Below are 23,991 nucleotides of genomic sequence, written 5' to 3'. Positions count from 1 at the left end.
TTTAGTTCCACATCTGTTTCCCAAACTTGGGAAGGGACCTTGGAGAGAACAATATCTGGGTCAGAGTAAACTCTGTCTTTCTTTTTGTGTGCGCGCAAGCGTGAATGTGTGCATGACATGCCACAATCATCAACTGTGTGAAGACTGTCTCACACTCTTTGAACCTCATAATAGTGCAGTGTCCCAAATGGGTGTGTGTGTGTGTGTTTGAGAGTGTGTATACATTTTAACTCTTCATTACTAACAAAAATGGTTTTGAGTGAAAGCCAAGATGAGACATTATCATGTGCATCCTGCAGAAGGGAAGTTCAGAAAAGCGAAGTTTAGTTTCCCATGGATAGACTGCATTACTGACATTGTGCACCGTATTCTTCCATTCTTCTTTTGAAAAGTGTCGTCAACACTGTCACTTTCACACTGAAAAACAAAACAGCATTTCAAGCTATCCTAGGCGTTACTGTATAACTATATTCCTCAACATTCACCATAATTGTTTTAACAGGAAATGCAAGTATTCTTTTTTGTGAAGAAACAACTTCATGATGTGATAAAGTTTTACCCCATCTGTGATACAGAAGTTTCCAACAAGCCAAGTACATTCTTTTTTTCCCGTCCAGTTAGTAACCCACTGGAACATGACTACAGTATATGCTGCCACCTTTTGGACAAAGCAGCTAACACAGTGGTAGACTGAGCCAAATACAGTAAGTCGGAATGAGACTGACTGAACAAATATACTTTATTAGTGACAAGGTGAGCAAGAAACAATCCAATGTCACAGAAAAACACAGTATTTTATCATCAGTATCGTCAGTTAACAACAAACGTGTTAGAGGTTTGTAGTGAGATAAAGGAAGACATTGAAATGGATTGTCTCACATTTAATATAGACGCCGAATACATCTACATAGCTGCAGAGGGTTTCTTGACTTTTTTTTTTTAAATTGGGTATCCATATACCTACAATACCTAACCAAAAAACAACCAAAACCAGCACAAAAAAAGATGTCTTAAGCAGAACTATCTCCACCTGTGACATTGTTTATTAATAGGCCAATCCTCCAAAGAGCACCTGCGTTTCCCCAGCTGAACAACAGTGCAACAGACATGCTGTAAGAGTGAAATTTAACGTTAAAAAAAAACTTTTTAAAAAATTAATAAATGAAAAACAGTATTTTTATGCAGCATTACAAATTGTTTGGTCTAAAAAAATAAATGTGCAGCTTACCAATACGCAGTGGAATAAAATGAATTTAATCAACAGGACATATCAAAGAGCAGGTATTTTAATTTGCCATTAGAATTAAATTTGCCTCTACAATTAAAGGAATGCTAGGGTGTGTTAAAAATGGGTATCTGTCAAGTTATTTACAAGTTTACTTATACACAGTCTCTCAACATTTTACAGATTTTTCTTTACCCGCTCTCTCTCTCTCTCTCCGCCTATGTCTTCTTCTCTCAGCCTACTTTCTTGGGATATTTTTCTTTGGCCAGTCTGACAAAGTCCTCAGCACTGTCCAGTGACACCAGGCGGTCCTGAGAGAAAGGTGGAGCCAGGTGAGGAGCATGATAAGAATGAAACAGGTGAGGTCGGGGGGGAGGAGGGGTTGGCAGATGCAGACGGAGGAAGAGAGACATAACAAACAAAAGACAGGGGAGATGAGGCAAGAGAAAGAGGAGGTGAAAGACAGAGGAACAATGGGGAAGAGAGGAGGAAAAAAAGGGTGACCTGGAGATGAGGACATGTGAAAGCATACTGTAGTTTAAATATGACACAAAAGAGATGCTTTGTAAAATCCACTGTACATAGCAGCAAAAATGTAGCCTAATGAAAGTTATCAATATTGGTACAAAGCTGCTGCTTCTTGTTTTTATTATGTTACAGGGGTAAAGATTGCATTTTCTTACAATGGGCAAAGACTAAAAATCAATCAGACAAGCCAAAAAGGGTCAGTTCCTTAAGCTCACAGTCAAATCTGATGGAATCTATTCTGTTGTCAGTTGTAAAAATACTGTTGTTTACATTTTGCCAGAGCATAACATGCTGGGAGTGTGTGTGTACCATGACATAGAGGTATCTGTCCTGGTGTTCGGTTTCTGGGGGGAACAGAGAGGTGTGGTCCAGCAGCTGTTTCAACAGTTCAGTCGCTTTGTTAAAATGCTCCTGATCTCGACTGAACCGGCTCTGTCTGTTCACGCACAGCAAGGCATCTACCTCACACTGATAACCTGCAGAGAGATAAGGGAAGGTCACATACTGAGCATGACAGAATATGGTAAATTGGAGTTGACTGGAGCAAATATTAACTGAACACAATAACGTCCAAGACTCTCACCTTGCTGCAGCAGGATTTTCTTCCATCGAGATCTGACTTCTCGCCTGGCATAGCGTAAAGTGTGTATGTCATAATTCAGCTTCTCCCATTCCTATAAGCAAACACACAATATATCATACGATAGGTTTTTTTTTTTAATCTTATGTGGAAAGTAGTGGATAAAGCGGGTGACAAGGCTTGTTTGGAGAAGAGTGGAGAGTGAGAAGTCCAAAACACAAATTCACTGTTAAACAGACTTGGAAGGTTGGAGGAAGGTACAGTCACACTAATCAGTTATTCAGACATCCCCTGATGATTTTCAGCCATTGTGATACCTGATCATACCTGCTGCTTAAAGGCCCTGCAGTCCATCCGCACAGGTGTTTTCACTCATGTTGCCTGATTAGACCTTCTCAATATAATATGAGCTTTATGAATCAGAGTCTCAAAACACCCGAACAGAATCAGTGGAGAAGGTCAGAGTTCGATGCATAGAGTTTATTCTTTTACAAGAACCAGCTCTGTAGTTGCTCCGGATACAACTGAATCTCAAAGCGTTTCTGCACCATCTTTTATTGTACACAGCATCCGTGCTACTGGGGATTTTCCCCACCTGCTTGTCAGATCATCCCCAGAAATAATGGTATCTCATCTACCTTATTTGGGCAAGTGGGTTGCCCCTTCCTGTCCCCTTCCTGACCCCCAGACTAATCTAATGGTGTCGAACTGAATCCTGTTTCAACCAGCTCAGACTGGGTTTTTCCCTGGGTTTTCCGCATTATTTCCAGAGTGTCAAATCAGCCTTTTTTTTTTTTTACTTTATAACTTTCCACACATAATATACTGTATGTGTTTTTAACATGAATCAGTTGCACTTAACATCATATTTTGTCTAGGCTGCACACCTAAGCCGAACAGCTTAACTAGTAATGTTTGAAACAGATTTTCTTACTGAACAAGAAAAATAATTTGAACTGTCAGTATAAATTACACAAAGCACAGAGTTTACAGACTGGTATGTCCTACTTTATATACTGGGCTAGTTTTTCCCCAGTGCTGAATTGCCTTTTAATGTAACAGACCCATTCTCAGTTTGTTTGGCTTAATATTAAAAACAGTCTCACGACATGATTGGAATGGTTCAGTGAATATTCTCTTTGAATGGCCAGCCAGGCCTACATCTACATTAAGGAATTCATTTATTGACACAATGTGCCCACTGTGTCCTGCAGCCTGCTATTCTCAACATGAAGACTGCCTGTCACATGTTCACCAAACTCTGCTCAGACACTGCAGTCACTCAGCCCTTCTATTACTGAGCTGCAATCCTGGTGTTTTGAGGAAAAAGCCTCTGAGTGATGGTCCCAATGTGTTCCCTCTGCAGAGAAATAGACTGACTGATAAAGAACATGTTTGAGTGTGTCACCAAAAATAGCAATATTAACTTTGTTTGGCCGAATGATTTAAATAAATCAAAAGCTAGTTTTCTAAATGTGGGTGCTACGAGGTACTGGAGTCAGCTACAGTTTATTCTTCTGTGGTGTTCCTGTCATTTCCAGTCTTCCAAACCATTTCAAAACACCTTTTTGCTCTCACAAACTGATTACTAGTATATATATGGAATCTAGGTCAATTTAATTTACTGTACGTGAGTCAACATGAAAGTGAGTCAAAGGCTGCTTTGAGCGCCACCTCTGTATGTCCTCTCCCCTTATTAGATAATTACATTAGAGAGCTGCAGTGGAACAGATAAGGCAAAGAGACTGAAATACTGTAGTACCTCCTGGAACTAGTACAAGTGTGGATTTTCTAGTCAATGATCTCAGAAGTGTATGGTAACTTTTGTCTGATTCTTTTCAACTTCTGGAGGATCACGGCTATTTACATATTGTAGACAGCTACAAGGACTTTCACTTTCTTTGCATTTCTGTAGAAAAGCATGTTGTCAGTCAATCATATTGGTTCATACTAAATTAGACACAAACCATTAAACTGATATAAAATTGGCTTTCAAATGTAAAATTGTGACTTTTGCTGCATTTTCAGCATCCCAAGCAATTATCATATGATTTATATTCACAGATGTGTATGTATATAGATATACCTCAAGTAATGTCTATACTCTACATGAAACAGTTACTTTAAAGCTCCACCTTTACATTTATTCACACTTTTTATGCATTGAAACATCCAATTGCCAGACATCATGTCATTTCAAAGAAAGTTGTTTTAAACTGAACAGATGAAACTGATCTTGGATGGTGAAAGCAGTTTTTCTAGTAAATCATAGTTTTAGCTTAATCTTAATTACAATTTTAGCTTACAATTTATAATAAACGTCACATTTTTTCTCAAGAGAATTTAGCATTCAACCATGTGGTGAATCTAAATAATGAAATAACAAACTTATAGTGTATCCTGTGTCCTGCCTAGATTTAATTATGAAAATAAAACATCTCCTCATACCAAGGAGGAGAAGTTTTATTTTCAGGGCTTTGTCAGTGTTAAAAAATGCCAGATTTTTGGCATTTTAGCTGCTTTTGTCTTTGTGTATATGTGTTTATTCCCTCTCACATTGTCTGCAACAACACCACGCTTTCCTCTCACCTCTGTAGCCTTGTCAGCCTGGTCTCTCATGCTGAGAAAAGCCTGTAACTCTCTGTCCGATCCTCGCCTGATGGGAGACTCGCAGGGTCTGTTTGTGTTGGCCCACGGATCCACAGTGCTCCCCTGGCTCAGCTGGTTGTTCTGTGGGCTCCTGCTCGAACGCTGAGGCCCAAAGAGGCTTTCCACTTCTGGGTCACTGTCGCTGGACTCACTGGATAAAGGCTCTGGTTGTCTGGAAGCTGTGGAGGTGCGCATACTGGAGAGAAGGATAAGGAATAAGTGGAAATTACCGGTTTAAAAGCAGAATATTGTGATTTTGAAACTCATCTAGTTGAGTTTGATTCTAGTATACTAAAATAAATGAAGATTAAACGCAGAACTTTTGGGTTGTCATAATGTCTGTCAGGTGTTTGTCTCACCGCAAAATAGCACTCTTCTCTTCCCTGTTGTATTTCAGATAGTACCGACAGCAGCAGATGGTAAACGTGGCACCCATTGGCCCTTTCCAAAAGTTCTCAGCAATCAAAATATATCCTCCCTGATAAAATCCCAAAACAATCAGACCTCTTTTCGTTTCTCCTGAAACCTCAGGAACTCTAAATATTTCCAAACTGAAATGTCCTCTTTTGCAAATGTCGAAGACTAAAAACCCAGGCAATATCTTATCCTGTTATGTCCATCCCCCTTTCCCTGTGCCTACCCTGGCCTGAATGAGAGCCGTCTGTCAATTACATTGTCCACGTGAGTCCAAACAGGGGAAAACAACAACAACAATGTGCACACATACAGGACAGTTCAGGGATGAATGGCACATTTATTAAGCAACTCCTGATGGTGCAAAATGCAGTGGGAGAGGCATAGCTTAGCTTTCTACCTCTATCACTGCAAAATACAGGCTCACTGCACACCCTGTAGTTTAGATCTGGATTTGTACTATCATGTACTGCCTGCTTTGTAATTTCTTATGTTAAATGTCTGTGCTCCTGCTTACAGAAGGAGAGGCATGTGGAGTGTTTGGGTAAGATAAACACACAAAAAGAAGAGAGCAGTAGTTCTACTACCTTGTGATATCAGCTGTTATATAAAATCCTCTGTGTGGGCCTGTAAAAATGGAAATGCTCTTTTGTGAACATGATGACGTGATAATGTGAGTTCTAAGGTCACCTGGCTGGACAAAAGTTACCACCACTACTAGCACTGGTAGTGACTGACTGCAGTGTTAGTTAGTGTTGCAGGAGCAGGTACAACAGGGTGAAGAGCAGTAACACCACTGAGTGAGGTGTCTAGCAGATAGTAAAAGCCTAAGTGGGAACGAGCAGATGAAGACACTTACATTTTGGATACTAGGTTTGTTCCTGCTGATTTTAAGCAGTGTTTTGGAGACTTGTGAGTTGTGTTGTTGATTTTAAGAAACACCTGTTGTCAGTGTTCAAACTTAGCACTTTGGTCTGAGCAAATTTGACTTTGTTTTCTCTTGAAAAGTCTGTGAATCACATAAATTCAGGCATTATGAAATAAAAGTGACATCACAGATCCACTTTTGTTGTTGTTTTTCTTTCTGAATTAATGGCATCCATCATTTTTCATGTTGAATTGATGAGAATATATTTGTGGGGTTGCTGTATGTATTCACAACTTTATAGCTGACATTGTCCTTTTCTTCAAAAGTGTTTCATACCCTTAGGTCAAACCAGTTCCAGTTTAGTGGAGGGTTTGGAGTCAACACGGAATTATGACTGCACCGAATATTACCCCATGGATGAGGTAAGAGTCTATATAGATGTTTCCAAATTGTACTTTCTTTAGTTTTATTAGTAATGTTACTTAGAGATGGCACAAATACAATTAGTGCTGTCACTGGGTTTTATCTTTTTATCAGTAGACAAAACTACAAACTCTTGATTAGAGCACCACATATAGAAGGGTGAATTGTTTTGAATAATAGACAACTTCACCAGAGCCCTGGATTACCAGACAGTTTATTTGTATATATGTATTTTGTCTCACTCCCCTTTTTGTTCCCTTTGATTTGCACTTTAATCTTTGTGAATTACAGATGGACCTTGTACAGAGAGGCAAGTGAGATTTTTTTTTTTTCTGGTGATCCATTGTCTGATCGTCTCATCTAAATTGTTTTCTCTCCTGTGTTTATGACTTAAAGTCCCCCCAATACGTCCATTCTTCTTCCATTCCTTCTGAGCCATATGTCTATTTGTAAGGGAAGGTAGTGTGGACATTCTCAAGCTAATGCATTTAGCATTGTTTATGGACACCTCACCTAATATGATGTCCATTGCAAAGAAGTTATCAGATAGAACATTATTAAACTTCTGGGTAGGAGCTGTATGTATAAGGAACATCAATTATTGCTCCACTATAGCAACAGGCCTTCTACCAAAACCTGTTTCAGCATTGAAGGTTACTTTAATTTGTTTTGTGCAAAGAACAGAGGACCCTGTGCAAAAACACAAAAAGCTTTCCAGCATGCGTTGGTCTGCAAAAAGCTTCATCTAATTGTCTAACAAAACATTGCACAAGATCCACTCATACACACATAGTGTCATAGTTTAAGGTTTTGTCACTTCCTGTTTTATTTTGTAGTGTGTTCCTTCCCTTGTGTGTCTTGTGGTTTTACTTCCCGTCTTAGTTTTCCCTCCAGTTTTGATTGTTGGCCCTTCCTTGATTGTTTGCACCTGTGTCTCGTTGTTTCACCTCCCCTCGGGTATTTAGTTCGTGTCTTTGTTCAGTGTTGTTGTTTCACATGGTGTTGTTCCTGCCTGCCTTGTTCCTGCCTGCTTGTGAACCTCATCACCCTCAATAAACACTGTAGCCGTCTGGCTACTTCACCTCATTATGCTTCCTGGTCATCTGCATTTGGGTCCACATACCACTACACACATCATACAACACATAGCTCTGATAAAGTAGACTACTTTCCTTGCAATGGAAAATACAGGACAGAATGCCAATTGCTACTGTAGTTCCTCCAGATCAGAGACCAAATTTACAACAACAAAAAACTACTACTTAAGCCAGTACATAAAATAGCACACCTCCAGCCCTGTGGCCCTTAAAATGGGAAACCAGTCTTGAAGTCTTATTTAATTATTGTACAGTAACCCCCTGTGACCCACAATAGAGACCTGCAGAGGAAAAGTGGATATAAAAAATGTTTTATTATTTACTTTCTATCAGCCCACCTTACCTGCTTCTACCTCAGTTACTTAATTATAACATTTCCTAAAATCACTTTTGAAACTGTTTAGAACTACACTTGAAACATCTAGCTAGGCTTTCCATGTTGGTGGAAAGAGTGTTCAGTATTTTAGGGTGGCTTTTACCTTCTGTTTGGAAGGGCAGTATCTCAAACAATATAAGATAGAGGCTATAAATCTACTTGACCGATTTTCAGTTCTTTAAGGTAATTACACCAAGGTACCACGGTTAACTTTGACAATATTTTTAAAATGTTGCATATCTCACCTTTAAATCTTGCATCTTACATCTTACGGGTCATAATGTGTGTCTCTAGTTGAGACTAGAAAACCCAGAAGGCAGAGAGAAGAGGTTATATGGGTGGACTGTGGTATCCATGTTCGGGAGTGGATCGCTCCTGCCTTCTGCCAGTGGTTTGTCAAAGAGGTTTGTACACTCGAACACTTGCCTCAATTAAGGTCACTGTTCATGACTCCACCATAGGAAAGAGACTGGGCAAAAATGGCCTGCATGGCAGAGTTCCAAGACAAAAACCACTGCTGAGCAAAAAGAACATTAAGGCTCGTCCCATTTTTGCCAGAAAACATCTTGATGATCTCCAAGACTTTTGGGAAAATACTCTGTGGACAGACGAGACAAAAGTTTAACTTTTTGGAGTGTGTGTGTCCCATTACATCTGGCGTAAAAGTAACACCGCATTTCAGAAAAAGAACATCATACCAACAGTAAAATATGGTGGTGGTAGTGTGATGGTCTGGGTCTATTTTTTTGCCCAGTCTCTTTCTTATGGTGAAGTCATGAACACTGACCTTAACTGAGGCAAGTGAGGCCTGCAGTTCTTTGGATGTTGTTGTGGGGTTGAATGGCTGAAGAAGAACAAAATAAAGACTTTGGAGTGGCCTAGTCAAAAGTCCTGACCTGAATCCTATTGAGATGCTGTGGCAGTGGCTGAATCACATTCAAAATACGGGCCAGTAAATGAGTCAGAAATTACAGCAGTAATCAGCGACACACTGATATTGATCCCCTGTATATTTATGGTCATCAGTATGTGCTATACAGGGCAGAAAATATGCCCCTTTGAAGCTTTTATATAGCGGTCTGACATAAAAATATACAGCACTGAAATTAGAGAGATATTCAGCTCCAAGTGGTATTTTGGCTGCAGTAACATTTTTGTTCACCAACTGTAACACTTTATGTGATTTAAACTTCTTTGAAATTATTTTGATGACAAGGTTTTGTATATAGAAAAATTACACATCCTGTTGAAACTGTATTTAGTCTATGTTTCCAGCCTTGAGCCAAATGAGGGCTAATTAGTCACATTGTGATTCTTGAAAGCCTCTAACTCACTTCCCCACTTGGCATTAAATTTTCTGTTGAGGTCAACACTATAACAGCTTCTGCCTGGAGGAGGGGTTGAACGAGACTTTCTCCACAGACGGGTCTACATTGAAACAACACACGCACAAGGTGTGGTGAATGAAAGAGTAGAAAATTGGGAAAAGTGAAGTAGTATTCCTGATGGATCAACTCAGATGAAGAAATGCCTGAGACTGCTTTCTCCTCTGCATCGCTCCCTCTTTAACCTTCAGATCCAAACTCAGGCTCAAGCCGTGACTGGGCTCGTCTCATTGGCATCCCGTTCTCTTACACCTTTGAGCTGAGAGACAAAGGTGAGTTCAGTAATGTGTATATAGTCATCAGCCAAACATAATGTACTGGCTTTTAGTTGGTAATATTTTTGTTTCACTAAATGATCCTCCAGGTGAGTTCAGCCACTTGCTACCAGAGAAGCAGATCCAGCCGGCCTGCGAGGAGGCCTACCCAGGAGCTCTCTCCATAATCACATATGTTCATGACAAGGCCTTCAACAACAGTAGCCTCCCTTACGCTGCTGTCACCACAGCGCCGGGCTTCACCATGGTTTCTGGGGTTGCTATGACGATTTAGTGTACTATCATGGCTGTGTCTCTCATCACAGGGTTTTTGGCGTAAGTCAGTGAAAACCTCAATCATACAAGGTTGTACCACAAATTAGTTGATAGAAGGAGATACAGGACATCATGGTGGTGGTAAACTTCTCTCAGAGCGGCCAGAGGTGATAACTGTGCTTTCAACAGAAATGTTATCCTCATTAGTGTTTATTAATAACATATATAGCTAATAAACTTGATTATGAGAGTCTGAGGTCCTATATGCGTATGCTAAAACAGCTACATTATTATGCTAACATTTTGATTTTGATAGTAGGGGGAAGACAAGAAAACAGCTGTTTCTCAGTGACACGATGGTGACGTTGTTCCTGCTTTCCACAGCAGGGGACAGTATCACGCCATTTTATAAACCACACTTGTTCTCATCCATGCAGGATCATCACGTCCAGACATATTTTATAACTCCATTCTTTCTTAAGCTGTGTCCTGTGGCTGGAGGGCTTTTCATACAGCAGAGTTACCTCCTCTTCTATGAGCATCTTCTTGTTTTGTCATCACATCCGAATCTCTTCAATTCCAACAACAGGTTGGATCATCAATCATAAAGATAAAAAATAACACACATTTTGTGTGCATGGCTCCTGTACATTCCCACATCCAAAAAACTACTTTCAACATAATGCAATAATTCAGTTCTTGTCCTTAATTATAGCATACCATACTTCATTCATGCCCTTGATTAAAGTGATTACAATTTAATCCATGTAAATTTAAATTTCAAACATCTCTTTCTTGGGTTCAGTGCCAAGTTAGGACAAATACTAGTAAAGCAGGGTTTGTAGACAAATGCATCTACACAAAAAATCCCTGTCACAGATGAGATGAAATCTATATCAGCCAATGACCATGAAAGTGTGTGGTTATTAAAGCAGCATAGAGCCAGTGGTAATTAGCCATAGCTCAGACAGTTGTGGTCATTTATGTCATTGTTACCTGGAACTTGAACTTCTTTGACTAAGGTTCAGGGTCAAGTCTTATTATATTCCTCAGATTGCTCATGCTTTTCTGCAGTGGAGGAGATTTGAATTTTCGAGAAAAAAAAGTCCTTAATTTAGCTCACAAGCATGTTTTTTGTGTAGAAGAGTACATTTCTTTTGAGAACTTCAGATATACAGATTTTCCTTCAAACGTCCTCTCTCTCCCTCTCTTTTTCTCTGAGATTTATATTTCCAGAGTGTGTCCTCCTCTGCCACCTCAGTGACTGCTAGACCACCAGTTACTCACACGCACACACACACACACACACACACACACACACAGACAGACACACACTTAGCCATTGACAATGTGACATTGACATAGTGCAGTTGAATACCTTATGTGAGGGTGAGTGATGGGCCACTCACCCTGATGGCTGTTCCCTAAATGTGTGTGTGTGTGTGTGTGTGTGTGTGTGTGTGTGTGTGTGTGTGTGTGTGTGTGTGTGTGTGTGTGTGTGTGTGTTTGTGTGTACACACTGTATTTGAGCAGCAGTGGAAATAGAATTATATTCCAGCTCACATGAAACCTTGACAGAACAGAAAGATGGGTCAAACACCAGGGGACCAAGGGAATAATAAGTAGGAACACTGACACACACACATATACAGCCCTTCACGGAACAAACTATTCACTCACGAAAGATACTCACACATGACTTGGTGAGGCAGAGCAGAGCTTTCTGACACACACACGCACCTACACACACACACACATCAGAATAAGAGCTGGGCAGGGATTCAGAGACACAGATTGAAGGTGATTATAATTCACAGTGAAGTCTGGCTGGTTCAGTTATCACCACCTCATCCATCTATTCGTGTGTGTGCATGTGTGGTTGAGCATTCAAGGTAGCAGGAGAAAAACACACTGTGGATATATACATCACAAAGATAGGGAAAGTGAGAAAGAGAGGAAGAAGAAATCAAGACTACCTATCAAGGTAGAGGTGAATGAAGAATGGATGGAAGGAACAAAGAGAGGGGTACTGGAAGACAAAAAAGAGGAGGGAAAAATAATGTAGGACACCACAGGATAGATTCAAGAAACAAAATGTATTCAGATAAATTGTAGAAACCGTCTTATTCAGATAAAGTAAACAGTAATGACTTACATTCAGGTCTTCCATACAGGGAAAAAAGAAGCATGGTTCCACAATAAAACAATTTGAACATAAATGCATGTATCTGCTTTTATTTTCTCAAATAAAGAAACAATTGATAATTTCATCACCCAGATCTCACTTAGCAAATCTGCATTTCGGGTAATTGAAATCTTTTATCATTATACCAAGATATTTATTTGTTATACCATGGTCTGGGTGAATACTCGATTCTGATTGGCTGCAGGGTGTCAATTAATTCCTGGACAGTGGACACCTACAAAGTAGTTCCAGTTAAACTGTCTGTTCACTGTTCTGAATGAATGCACTGGCTACATAATGCTAGTATCAGCCTGTAGATACGAGTGTAGTCCTTCAGTGCCTCATCCTCTGAACACCACAGGATGGCAACTGTAACACACAAGCTGCAAGAAAGCTGCCCCTCTGAACTTACTGATACTTCGTATCACATAAGCGATCATCTCATATCCCATTATTCAACTCTCAGCTATTTCAGGCTGCGGCCGACAGTGCACAATATTTGTTTGGAAAAAATATTGATATTTATTTGGGGACAATGACATGGCTGGATAGCTAGCTAGTCTTGTTAAACATACTGTCAAATTATATTTACTGTTTGTCAACCGTACACAATGTTATTGACTTTGAATATTGCTAGCATAATGCTAGCTTTCTGGCTCATAGCTGAGCCAAAGGGTTCTATGAGCTGAGCGGACTAGGAATATCTCCCGTTGCCAAGTCGTATCTAAGGTATAATAATATACCTAATAATAGGTATATTCATAAGAACCATATGGGATGGTAATGATTGTTCCAGGTATTAGTCAAACCCCCAGGCGTTACCAGGGAAACTGAGTTATATGGCTTGTGAAAAACTTTAGATTTTGAGTCTATTATCAAGAATTAATGGATGACGAGGAGGCCAGAACCTTCGTCGGGCATTATCCCTTACTTAGTGGCTAGCAGGTGTCCATTAAAATTAACCGTTTAACCACTGTTCTATATCAGTCTGCAAGGCTATGTCTTCATCTTACAAATGAAAAGCTCTGTTCATAAGCAAGATAACACACCCTTGCTCAATTCAGTAAACTCAGGGGTTTTGCAGCTACCACTTTACTTGGTCTGGTGTGACCAGTAGCTTATGGTGGCTAATATTAGCTAATGTGAACAAACTTTTGGTAGATATTGATGTGTAACGGAAATACTTCACTCTGTTCACTGACTTTATAATTTGCTCTACTAATGTTATAATAAAGCTAATGTTATAATACGTTTAAGCTATTGTTACTTAATTATAACTTGTGGCCACAGTAACTGCTGTTCAGCAAAATTTCCATAGGCTCACTTTAAACTGCAGGTAACCATAGCAACAGTACTGCTTCTTGTGAAACTGACCATGAGTTAAATTGATTACAAACAAACTTCAAAAAGAAAGACTGACCATTCTGACACAGATTCTTTTGCCTGAATAAACTTACTTACCACAATTATTATGTATCATAACTAACTTTGGATTTAAAGACTAAACAGTCAGTTATATCAACAGGGAAGAGGAAGGGGGCACCCTGGATCAAGGTGTGGTTTTTTAACTCTGGGGAAGTAGAGGGTTTAACAGATCAGAGTGACAAGCCCTGAAAGCAGTTTTTCAAAGCTGGTGGGTTGAGACACAGTGCCAGTCATAAGTGATACATTAACAATATTCATCATTGTAGGTTCCCAGAGATGGCCAGAGATCTTTAAAAAGTTTAGCTGGTAGGTGGTCGAGGAGGCAGGTAATTGGTTTAGAAGACAACACCAGCTTAGACAACTTTTCAAGAGAGATACCTTCAAAATTTGTAAGAACAGGGTTTTGAGTTTAGTCATTTCCTGTTTTATTGTGTATACTTACCTCTCCTCATATGTTGTGTAGCTTGACTTCCTGTCTTTGTGTTTTTCCCTCCAGTTTTGATTGTTTCCTTCGCCCTGATTAGTTTTACCTGTGTCTTGTTATTTTCCCCTCACTAGAGTATTCAGTCTTGGTGTTCCTTTGTCTCAGTGTCAGTTCATCCCAGTTGCAATGCTGGCTCTTGGTTTTGTTTTTGACCGCTTGGCCCTGTATCTGCCTACCTGCTAACTGTTTGCTGCCTGTCTACCTGCCTGCCTGTCTGTCAGCTTGTGTACCCTGCCTACCGGTCTGCCTGTCTGCTACCTTTACCTGCGAGTAAGCGAGAAATAACTCACTGAACTGCACCAGTCTGCCTGTACTATCTGCATTTGGGTCCTTTCCCTGTTGTCCTGCTTGCCTACTCGTAACAGGCTAGTGTCACTTCAAGTTAAATAAGAAAGTAATCTAACACCACAGATGTGTCAGGTAGGACAGTTAGAGCAGAAACCACTATCCCACGTGATAGAATCAAGTCAATGGTGTTACCACTGCAGTAAGTAGGTTCATGCACCAACTGATGCTCAGAAATGCTGTTTCATCTGCAGTAGGTGTGTTATTTTTGTATATCAACATCTGAAAGTGGGCACTCAGACCAAGAACTGTATTACACTGCGTTGGTGTGTAGTGTCAGGTCAATACAATACAGCACGACCAGTTTGAGTAAACCATCCACGAGTTTGAAGGCTTATCAAATGCCAAAATACTGCACAGTGGTTTATGATATTACGACACCATATTTAACAGTTCTGAAAAGTTGTCTTCTGTCTTGCAAGTTAAACAATAGAATTATTTGCATTTGTGCAGAATCTTTGCATTATAAAGTAATCTACTAGCATTACTATAACACATATTTGATTGGCCTACACAAGGCGTGTGTTGCCGGATGACGTTGTACTGCATTGCAGCAAAAGATGAGCCAGGTTCAACATTTTTGCCTCATGACCCTGCTTTTTTGGGTTAACGTACATCTGATGTAAATGTTATTTAAATATCAATTTTATGTTACTCATATTCATTGTTATCTGTTTTCCTGTAGAGACAATTGGCAGACAGCAGTAGATCTGTGTGCTTGGGATCTTAAGCAGTTTTAGGAGCTGTACCAACTACCAAAGTGCTCTAATAGAGTGGTAGAGATGAACTTTACTAAGTGTTGTTAAAAATTCAGCCTAGCCTTTATTGACAAGATGATTCAATATATAATATATGGATCTGAGACTTTTCTTTAACCTATTTTTATTTCTCTTTTGCCCCAGCAAAAGCTCATTAAATAATATTGGTGTAGTGATATTGTTGGGGCCCCTCAAGAAATAGTTCCACAGATTATTTTAGTCTCTGATCAATATGGAACCAGTCACAAAGGAACACATGTGACAGTGACACTCTGCCTCTTTGTCGGTGATTTCAGTGGAAAAGTTAGAAATAAAGAGACAATGGAGAGTTTCACAGAATCCAATGTGCTTTATTGAAAAAAAAAATTGATGATTGTACATTTCCTGTAATGTTTCAACAATGGAAACCCTGTTGAAATGTTAATTATGGCCAGCTTAAGGAAATGATAGTAATATGTTTGTTCAGGCTTAACTATGTATTTTTAGAGTGAGACAATACGTCTAAACTCTAGCAAACTCTCTATGAATCCCCCAGATGGCCGTCAGGGTTCAATTTCCAGACGTTTGAGGTTAAAAGAGTAGAAATTATGTTTTTGTTTCTCTAAGTACTGAGACTGTTGTAAGAACTTGCCCAGATTTAGCTCTCATTTTTCTGCTGCACTCTATTTAACATGGATACCAGTGGGAAAACCCTTAGTACGTCTCTCTTTTCAACACTGTCTACAAGTTGATTTCCACAGTATGTTAGTATGTTTCATCACTGATACTTTCTCTGTTTTTTAAGCGGAGACTCGTTGGTTTCATGGGGCTCTTCACCTCCCTTTCAAATGTGTGTGTGCAGTTCTGCCACACACATTCAAACGATGAATAGAAGTGTGTGTGTGTGAGAGGGCTCCTCTGATGTGGACCCATGACACATCTTTGCCACATACTTTTATTGCTAATCAATGTAGATGACACCATATTTTTAACACACTGTCACTGACGATCAATGGGAATTATTGCCATGCTTTTTAACTGTCACTGGTAATCAATGAGGGCAGCACCATCATCTGCATCTCCTGATCATTACATCTGGTGATCAATAACGAATTTGACACATGATCATCTTACTGGCAGTCCATGATGATAGGTAGATATGTGTGTGTGTGTGTGATGTGAGAACGGAAATCTGTGAAGCTGAATGTCAGACAGACAAAGGGAGGGAACTCACAAAAGGTGGCTGGAAAGAATTTGACATTAGAAAGACAAAAAGCTCAGGAAGTGGATCGGTCATATTTCAAACCATCATTCTGTCAAGGCTATCACAGACAGTACAGAAGACAATACAACCTTCCTTCCTTTCAAGTGGTTTATGATGTGTGTATTAAAGGCCATGTAAACATTTCCCAATCAGTTTCTACTATTATTTAATGATTACATCTATTACATCTCATATCAACATTTGTACAATACGTATCATAGAGACATAGTTAAGATGACATCTTTAGGAGCCGATTTTCGTACTTGGAGGTGGAGGGGTTGGATGGTGGTGAGATCAGTAGACAGATGTTGCAAAAGCACCAGAGATGACTGTTCAAGACCAGAATAACACTGGGTGTTTTTAGTGACAAAACTGAATGTTTTTAGGACATTTTTGGTCATTTTTTACAGTGAGAAAACGGGGTATGTTTGGCAATTGGGTCGCTTTAGTTCTGTTGTGGTCTCCACCATCTCCTTAGAGAAATATCTGGTTCCTTAGCTGTTAAATGCGCCACTATGTTCACCAGCTAGTAGCTAAATTTGTCTGTCCGCTGTTTGGTACTGGGCAGGGAGAGTAAAGTGAGTTTGTCAGAGCTTTTTTATTGAAACCAGCTGCATGCACTAAAACAAGTTCTGTGCTGTAAAACCAAAACAATGAGCTGAAAAATGCTAAAACGCTCCACAGAGTTGAAGGGATCTGCAGTCAGGTGGTAATATCTGTGGGTTTGTCATTAGGAGCAACCCCTTTCACATTAAATGTAGTTAGTTCATTATTTTTTAATATAAAAATATTGATCAGAGCAGCTTTAACAAAAACCTGTAAGTGGTAATAAAAACTCTACTTACTAGCTTTAGAAAACATTTAACCAGAGCTGTAATGTTTCCAGGAAGATGTTAATGTCAATCAAATCTGATCAAATCACACACACAGATGAAACAGATGAGCTGAGCTTTTGAGTGTTAAACTCGACTAAATAATAATTGTGGGTGTTTCTTTTCAAAACTTCACTTGTGTTGCTTATTTATTAATGAATATATAATGGTTTTGAGAAAGAGCTGAAACCAAGATTTCAGGTGCGTTAAAAGGTCTTCAGTCTTCTCTATGTCTCTGAGCGTGCATTTGTGCCATTCTTTCTCTAGTATCATCACGGGTGATTGGAAAGCCTATGGTGCTTTCATCAGCAGTCGATCATGTGATAATTAAGGTTTCCTTTGCAACTAATGATGATAATATTTTAGAAGCAGAATGAATCACTCCTGTTCAGTGCAAGAGAATATGCTGATGTGCAGACATGTAGGAGTGGTGCTCCTGTAAAAACATAAAAAAATGTACTGTTTCTCTTGTTACTGTGTCCCAGTTCTCACCAGTGACTGTGTGAGCACAAGGGTGATTTAGTTTATTTACTTAACCAGGATGAACTTTCCAACAGGGGCCAGCTTCCTCTCAAGTGTTTTACAAGTGTTGAAATGTGCTGGAAATCTGATGAGAAATAAGTGTTCATCTTCTTCTCATTAAGTTTTTGTAACTTAGTCTCTAAATCTTGTAAGATGTTTCATTATAGAACATGAAAAGTTTCCCCTGTCTCATCCTCACTCTGAGATAGCCAACAAGCTTCTTAAAGTTGTTATTTTAACCTTTGTGACTGACAGCTCTTTCTCATCTATGAACAATTGCATCTCCTTGAACCTTGAAAACAAGGAAAGAGTTATTACCTCGACTTCCTGCTTGGCACACTCGCTCTAACTGTTGACCCGACATTCTGTACATGAGATAACTATGAAAATATTTCACATCCGCTTTTCCTGTTCACGCACCAAGAGATAGAGCAACAGAGAGAGTAGAAACCAAGATACAGAGGAAGGAGACTTGACAGAGAGTGAATTAGGAACATTGCAGTGGAATAGAAAGAGGCAGACAAACTAACAGAGACCACACAGCAATCATGCCAGTCACAGACCATCACCAAGAGGTGACCAGGCCATCTGTGTCTCTGTCTGCCTGTAAAATGACTTACCATCAAAACAGGAAATAGGCAATATCGCACTAATACACTGAGGCAACACACAGAATGCCCTGGTGGACAACTCTATCCTGACACTATTTTGTGTTTGCTTGCGTAAATGTGTGTGTGATTTTGTCTGTGTATGCATGTGTGTAGTTAGTGCTGTATCGTACATCTTTAGTTTTTATATCTTTAGTCTCTCTGGACAAGTGGGCTCTGCCTACAACATGGAAAAGTATCTGTCTGACTAACACTGACTAGATAATGAAAAAAACAGTGTTTGATCAAGAGTAATTCTGAAATTAAGCACAGAATGACTCACTTAATATTGCAAATAATGACTCAATTGCTGGATAGAGTTTGAATTACTGTTTTAATAATGTGGAAAGGAATAAACTTCCACTCAATGTCATTTTGTTGGGCATACTGTGGGGTAGCTGCATGTGAGTTTGGGTGTGTGTATGAGAAAGTAATACATTCATGATGGATTGAATCTTTGCTTTATAGATCTACATGTTGATTTATGGTACCACTGGACTGAATAATGAATGTGTGTGTCCATGTCTGTGTGCCTATGTGTGAGTGTGTGTAGATGCACATCGGAAAGTCTGTGTGTCGATGTTTGCATTAGTGTATGCGTTTGTGTGTCATGACCCGACAGGTGATCATGAATAATGATGGTAAATAATAATGGTAATCAATAGCTGCACAGATCCTTGACCACTGTGGAAGGCTGGTAGGTGATCGACAAGACGTGCACACACACTTACACACACACACATCATGATCCTATTCCTCCCCTTCCAGAAACTCCCCCATAAACACTTGCAGTGGGACAGCTTTGCAAAGTCCAATCTTTCTCTTTGTGTCTTCTGAAGCAAGAAAACAGACTACACTATGTTGATTGGTTAAACAGAGGAGATTTGCAGCCACCTCAAACTCTGGTTCACTGTTATACTTTCCTCTACCTCTAGGTGACACTGTTAAACAGCAAACAGAGACAACAACAACAACAACAACAGAGATGCTGACAACCATCAAATGAGGCAGCACGTCTGGATTAGTTTGCCACACAGTGTATGGAAAGCTACTCGACGTTACTTTTTGCGCATAAAGGACATGTGATGAACAGAAGCACAGGAGAAACTGTAAGCTAAGTGTCCTGTATACCAGCTGACATACATTCATTTTCAAGTTTACACAAAATTGCTTATCAGAATCAGAAATACTTTATTTGGTCATTACCTTTCATTTTAGGTTTATATGAATCCTAACAGCACACATCACATAAGTAGTATCAAATTATAAATCAAGATAGCTTGTAGGTTAAAATGCTTTTCCTAATTTTGATTTGTACAGCAGATGTTTCCCAAATGATGAAAGCTAAAAATCAAAGGTATTTTCTTAGTCTGACTCTTTCTCACTTACTCTTTGTGACTGTGTGTGTATGTGTGTGGTGATGTGTGTAGGCGTGTGTAGGCGGTGGTTCACACAAATGAGCATACAACAGTGAACTCAAGCTTGATTTATTTTACCAGCAGTTTCAACAATAGGCAGTTTCCTCTCTCGGCTTTCTAACATAAAAGTGGGCTGAGGCTCAGTCCCTTTTATTTTTCATCTTTCCCTTTATGTCTGTTTCTGCCTTTTTTTCTTCCCCTCTCTCTCTCTCACTCAATATATGTGATGGTCCTTCATGTCAAATAAGGAACTTAGTTAACCCATAGACAATTAATCATAGAGACACACTACCGTACATAAACACACCTACTTGCCCACAGGAGAAGATGGATAATGCTCTGGAGTAATCAGGCATGGGTGTGCACACATAGGAGCCAACCTGTGCCGTCTGTCCTCTGAGAAGAGAGTGCCCTTTTGCCTACATAAGAAGCATACAGTATTCAGAGATGGTGTGTCCTTTTGTTTCCATTTAAGCACGTGTCCAGAGCACTTTTCTCTTTATCTCTCTCTCTCTTCGCTCTCTCTTTCTCTGCCATACTCAAACTCACACACATACACACACAAACAGGCACGACCTTGACCACTTGCCAGATACACAGTCACACTACTATAGAGTACTTGTTGCACTCAAGATGGTTGACAGTAGCCCCATTTGTGACCTCAGCATTCTGTACGTTTCTCCGTGATTCGGTCACATTGCATTCCCTACGCAGACCTTAGGGGAAATCCAATATTACCACAGACGATGCCACTCAACTCTGCTTTTCCTCCTTGCTGGAATGTAGTAAGTCCACTGCGCAGACCAGGGCAGTGGTCGGTGCAGTCTGTGGAAATATTGGGTGTAAACATTGGTTTCACGCCAGCCAAACATTTTATCTGTACAGGGAGACAGAAGACATCTGTGGATCACAAAAATACATTTGAAGATACAATCTACTGTTTCATAACAGGTTAAAAAACACAGTTGTGATTTTTTCCCCCTATGGTTTGAATGCTATGTGACAAGTTGAACAGATGCTGCTAACTCAACTATAGTGATGGAAACAACTGTTAGTCTGTTAAAAAAACACTCCTGTATCTTCTTTTCTCACTTAAAGGTACGCTGTGGACTTTTTTGACCACCAGCAACACTATGGAAAAATGTTTGGATGAGCAGGTCCCCCTTTTCTTTGTACATCGTGCTCTACTAGCATACAAGGATACACATATCAGTGCACAAGCTCGTGTGTGGTTTTCACGCAATTCCACTGATCGACATTTGGTCGCAGCAATGTGCCAGCAAAAGGTGGAGTAGAAGAAGACTGCTAGCTGTTGTAAATATGGATGTAAGCAATGCAGGTTTTAAAATATTCAAAAAATTGGCTTTGCAATTGGTTTATGTTGAAGGCAACACATTTGTGTATGGCCTCAAGGATAAATACAATGTGTTTTCATGAGAAACGGTTGTAAACATAAACAAGAAAACTCCACAGGGTACCATTGTACACTTAAAATGTCTTATGCTCTGCCATTCTGTTTCAAAAGGAAAAGGAATCAGATAATAGCCAGATGGAATGAGAAGGATGCAAAATACACACACAGTCACCCTTAATTTTCACATTTCCATACAATGTGTGTCAGATGTGTGAAGAATAACTCAACGCACAGACACACTCTGTGTCCCCATTAGCCTCAAACTCTGATTTAATCCTGATAAAGCACCTGAGAAGACAATAAGACCACTGATCACACACACACTTGGCTATGATTTCCTGGCAGAACACACTCATCATACTGGTACTTGATAATGTGATAAAGAGAGCATAGCCTCATACCACACACATACACACAGAGGATAGCAGTGGGTACCTACACACAAACACACATTAGTATAGTTTAGTGAGCCTCCATGCATACAGACTACCTGTTTAAACCAATCATTACATCGCCGCTGGCTCATGTGTAACACTAAGGAGAGGAGGGGAGGTAGATGGATGGATGGAGAGAGAGAGAGAGGGTGGGGTCAGGGGAGGGGGGGAAAGAGGTGAAGATGGATTGACCGTAAGCAGAGAGGAACAGATAGTTGTGTTACAGCTAAATCTGCCTTGCACCTGCAATATCAAAAAAGAGCTCATAATACAGTATTAGACTGCAAGGAGGGATCCCTGAACAGAAGGATAAGATAAATGAAGATGATGTGGACGAACAATTGGTTGGTTTGGCCTTCTGGAGACCATCAAATTAGAGAAGAGGATGAATACATCAATTGTGAGAGTGGGATGTAAAGGAGGGCAGGTGAAGGGACGAGTGTTGTGATGTAAGGGAGGAGAATTGATAAATGGGAAGAATATGTAACACAGAGGCAGGGATGGCAGGGTGTGGCACTGCGGACAGTCAGGAGAGAGAGAGAGAGGTGTAAGGATGAGATAAAGAGGAATGAAAAAGTGTAAGAGTGGGAGGGATCAAACCGGACAGATGGCTGGTGTGAGGACTAATATGTTGTAGGGGGAAAGGGAGCAAAGGAAAGTACACAGTAAAAATGAAACAGTGTCGGATGCAGGGCGATGAATGATGAACGCTGTAGGCGTGAGGATGGTAAGGAAAGCCAGATGAGGGAAAGAAGGAAAGAGGGAAGGAAAGGAATACTGATGCAGGGTTACCCTCACACTAAAATTGTATCATTACTGAATATAATTTCATTTTGCATTCTATTTTCAGATGTTTCAAAATGTGCTATGTGCCATGCTAGCAGCTCTGTGTGCTTATGCACAAAGCTAACGTCCGCATGCTAACATGCTCACAATGACAATACCAACATGCTGATATTTAGCAAGTATGTGTACCATGTTCCCCATCTTAGTTTAGCATGTTAGCATGCTAACATTTGTTGATTAGCACTAAACACAAAGTACAGTTGAGGCTGATGGAAATGTTATTAGTTTTGCAGGTATTTGGTCATAATTCAAAGTATTGAAGAATGTCAGTTTTGGACCTGATGATGGCACTAGATGAAAAGTAAAGAGATCACCAAAGTTATTCAACTTCATCCTGAGGGGGACATGAATGACTGTGCCAAGTTTCATAGCAATCCAGCCACGAGCTATTGAGATGTTTCCATCTGGACCAAAGTGGTAGACTGGCAGACCAAAATGGCCGTACCTACACCCATGCCATTTGCATGGCTAAAAATGTTTTTTTTTATTCTAAATGGAAGATTAGCACAATTACACATTGTAAACTGTTGGAGGAATGAGCAGAGGATGAAGAGGAGGAGGAAGGAATGATCATCAGATGAAAGAATTTTAAAATGAGAAAGTGGTGGATGGAGGGAAAGAGGAAACAATAGACTGATGGATGACTGAGGCAGGACATGGCCTCTGACTAATGGTAAACCAAGATGGCAGAATGGACGGAAAGAAGAGCTGAAAGGGAGGATGGTGAGGCACAGATGGATGGGAAGAGTGTCATGTTGCTTAACTAATGTTTCCCAGGCCTATAGTTCAATTCCTTTTCAGAATTAAAGCTCCATCTATCACCCCAATGTGCCTCGTTAGCCGGGAAAGCCCTAACCAATCCCAACACAACCATTTACATTTTAAGTAAGATGGAGCTTTTTTCTGTCTGTGTTCCTGTCTGTCTGTATCTATTTCTTTCTTTCTCTGTCCATCTTTCCCCTGTGGACCATCAAATGCATATTCATGTCCAAAAGAAATTGCTGCAGAGACACTTGCATCTTTCATTAAAAACATGAAACCAGACACTGAGAAAAGAGACATACCCTTCCACAACCGCATATTATTTTTCAACTGAACTGTTTCTCTGTCAACCAGAATTGTGTGAAATCAGTTAGATTATGGTAATAATAAACATACCATTCATTAGTCACTTTATCCCTGCTTGGCCATGGGTATTCATTATTATCATGGCACATATGATAACATAATACATAGCTCTAGCCTAATTAAAATTGCGCTATCCATTTTCTTCTGCTTTTCACAATTATTTGTAAAAAAACATTTATATATCTCAGTGTCTGG

The 23,991-nt window shown here is 39.8% G+C and overlaps 1 protein-coding gene and 1 pseudogene across 5 annotated transcripts; one reads left to right on the top strand and one right to left on the bottom strand.

The window, feature by feature from the left end:
* Positions 1-715: 715 nt before the first annotated feature.
* LOC122885551 (melanoregulin-like) lies at positions 716-8,530 on the bottom strand. Of its 5 annotated transcripts, none has more exons than XR_006380137.1 (6): positions 5,342-5,633; positions 4,923-5,178; positions 2,337-2,427; positions 2,063-2,229; positions 1,421-1,729; positions 716-1,110 (listed from the first exon to the last, which is right to left on the bottom strand). XR_006380137.1 is itself a non-coding variant. In XM_044216792.1 (6 exons), the coding sequence occupies exons 1-5, from the start codon at positions 5,416-5,418 to the stop codon at positions 1,459-1,461; spliced, it is 669 nt and encodes a 222-aa protein (XP_044072727.1). In that variant the 5' UTR covers positions 5,419-5,620; the 3' UTR covers positions 716-1,110; positions 1,421-1,458. The 5 variants fall into 5 exon arrangements, 4 of the variants coding, with proteins under 4 accessions (XP_044072727.1, XP_044072724.1, XP_044072723.1 ...); XM_044216792.1 differs by having other exon boundaries at positions 1,421-1,536; positions 5,342-5,620; XM_044216789.1 differs by lacking the exon at positions 5,342-5,633 and adding an exon at positions 8,406-8,530 and having other exon boundaries at positions 716-1,729.
* On the top strand, positions 6,242-10,139 carry LOC122885984 (annotated as a pseudogene).
* Positions 10,140-23,991: the final 13,852 nt, after the last annotated feature.

The sequence above is a fragment of the Siniperca chuatsi genome, linkage group LG12 (assembly GCF_020085105.1).
Source record: "Siniperca chuatsi isolate FFG_IHB_CAS linkage group LG12, ASM2008510v1, whole genome shotgun sequence".
In the NCBI taxonomy this organism is placed as follows: Eukaryota; Metazoa; Chordata; class Actinopteri; order Centrarchiformes; family Sinipercidae; genus Siniperca; species Siniperca chuatsi.
The sequence above is the reverse complement of the archived record's forward strand: the minus strand, read 5'-3'. Positions and strand labels throughout refer to the sequence as shown.

What these genes read in the sequence shown, in the direction of transcription:
- LOC122885551 (XM_044216788.1), bottom strand. Translation starts at nt 5,418, where the DNA reads ATGGGTGCCACGTTTACCATCTGCTGCTGTCGGTACTATCTGAAATAC. An exon ending in GAGAAGAGTGCTATTTTGCG is followed by an intron (nt 5,179 to 5,341) that starts GTGAGACAAACA and finishes CCTTCTCTCCAG; the next exon opens with TATGCGCACCTCCACAGCTT. An exon ending in GAAAATCCTGCTGCAGCAAG is followed by an intron (nt 2,230 to 2,336) that starts GTGAGAGTCTTG and finishes ATCTCTCTGCAG; the next exon opens with GTTATCAGTGTGAGGTAGAT.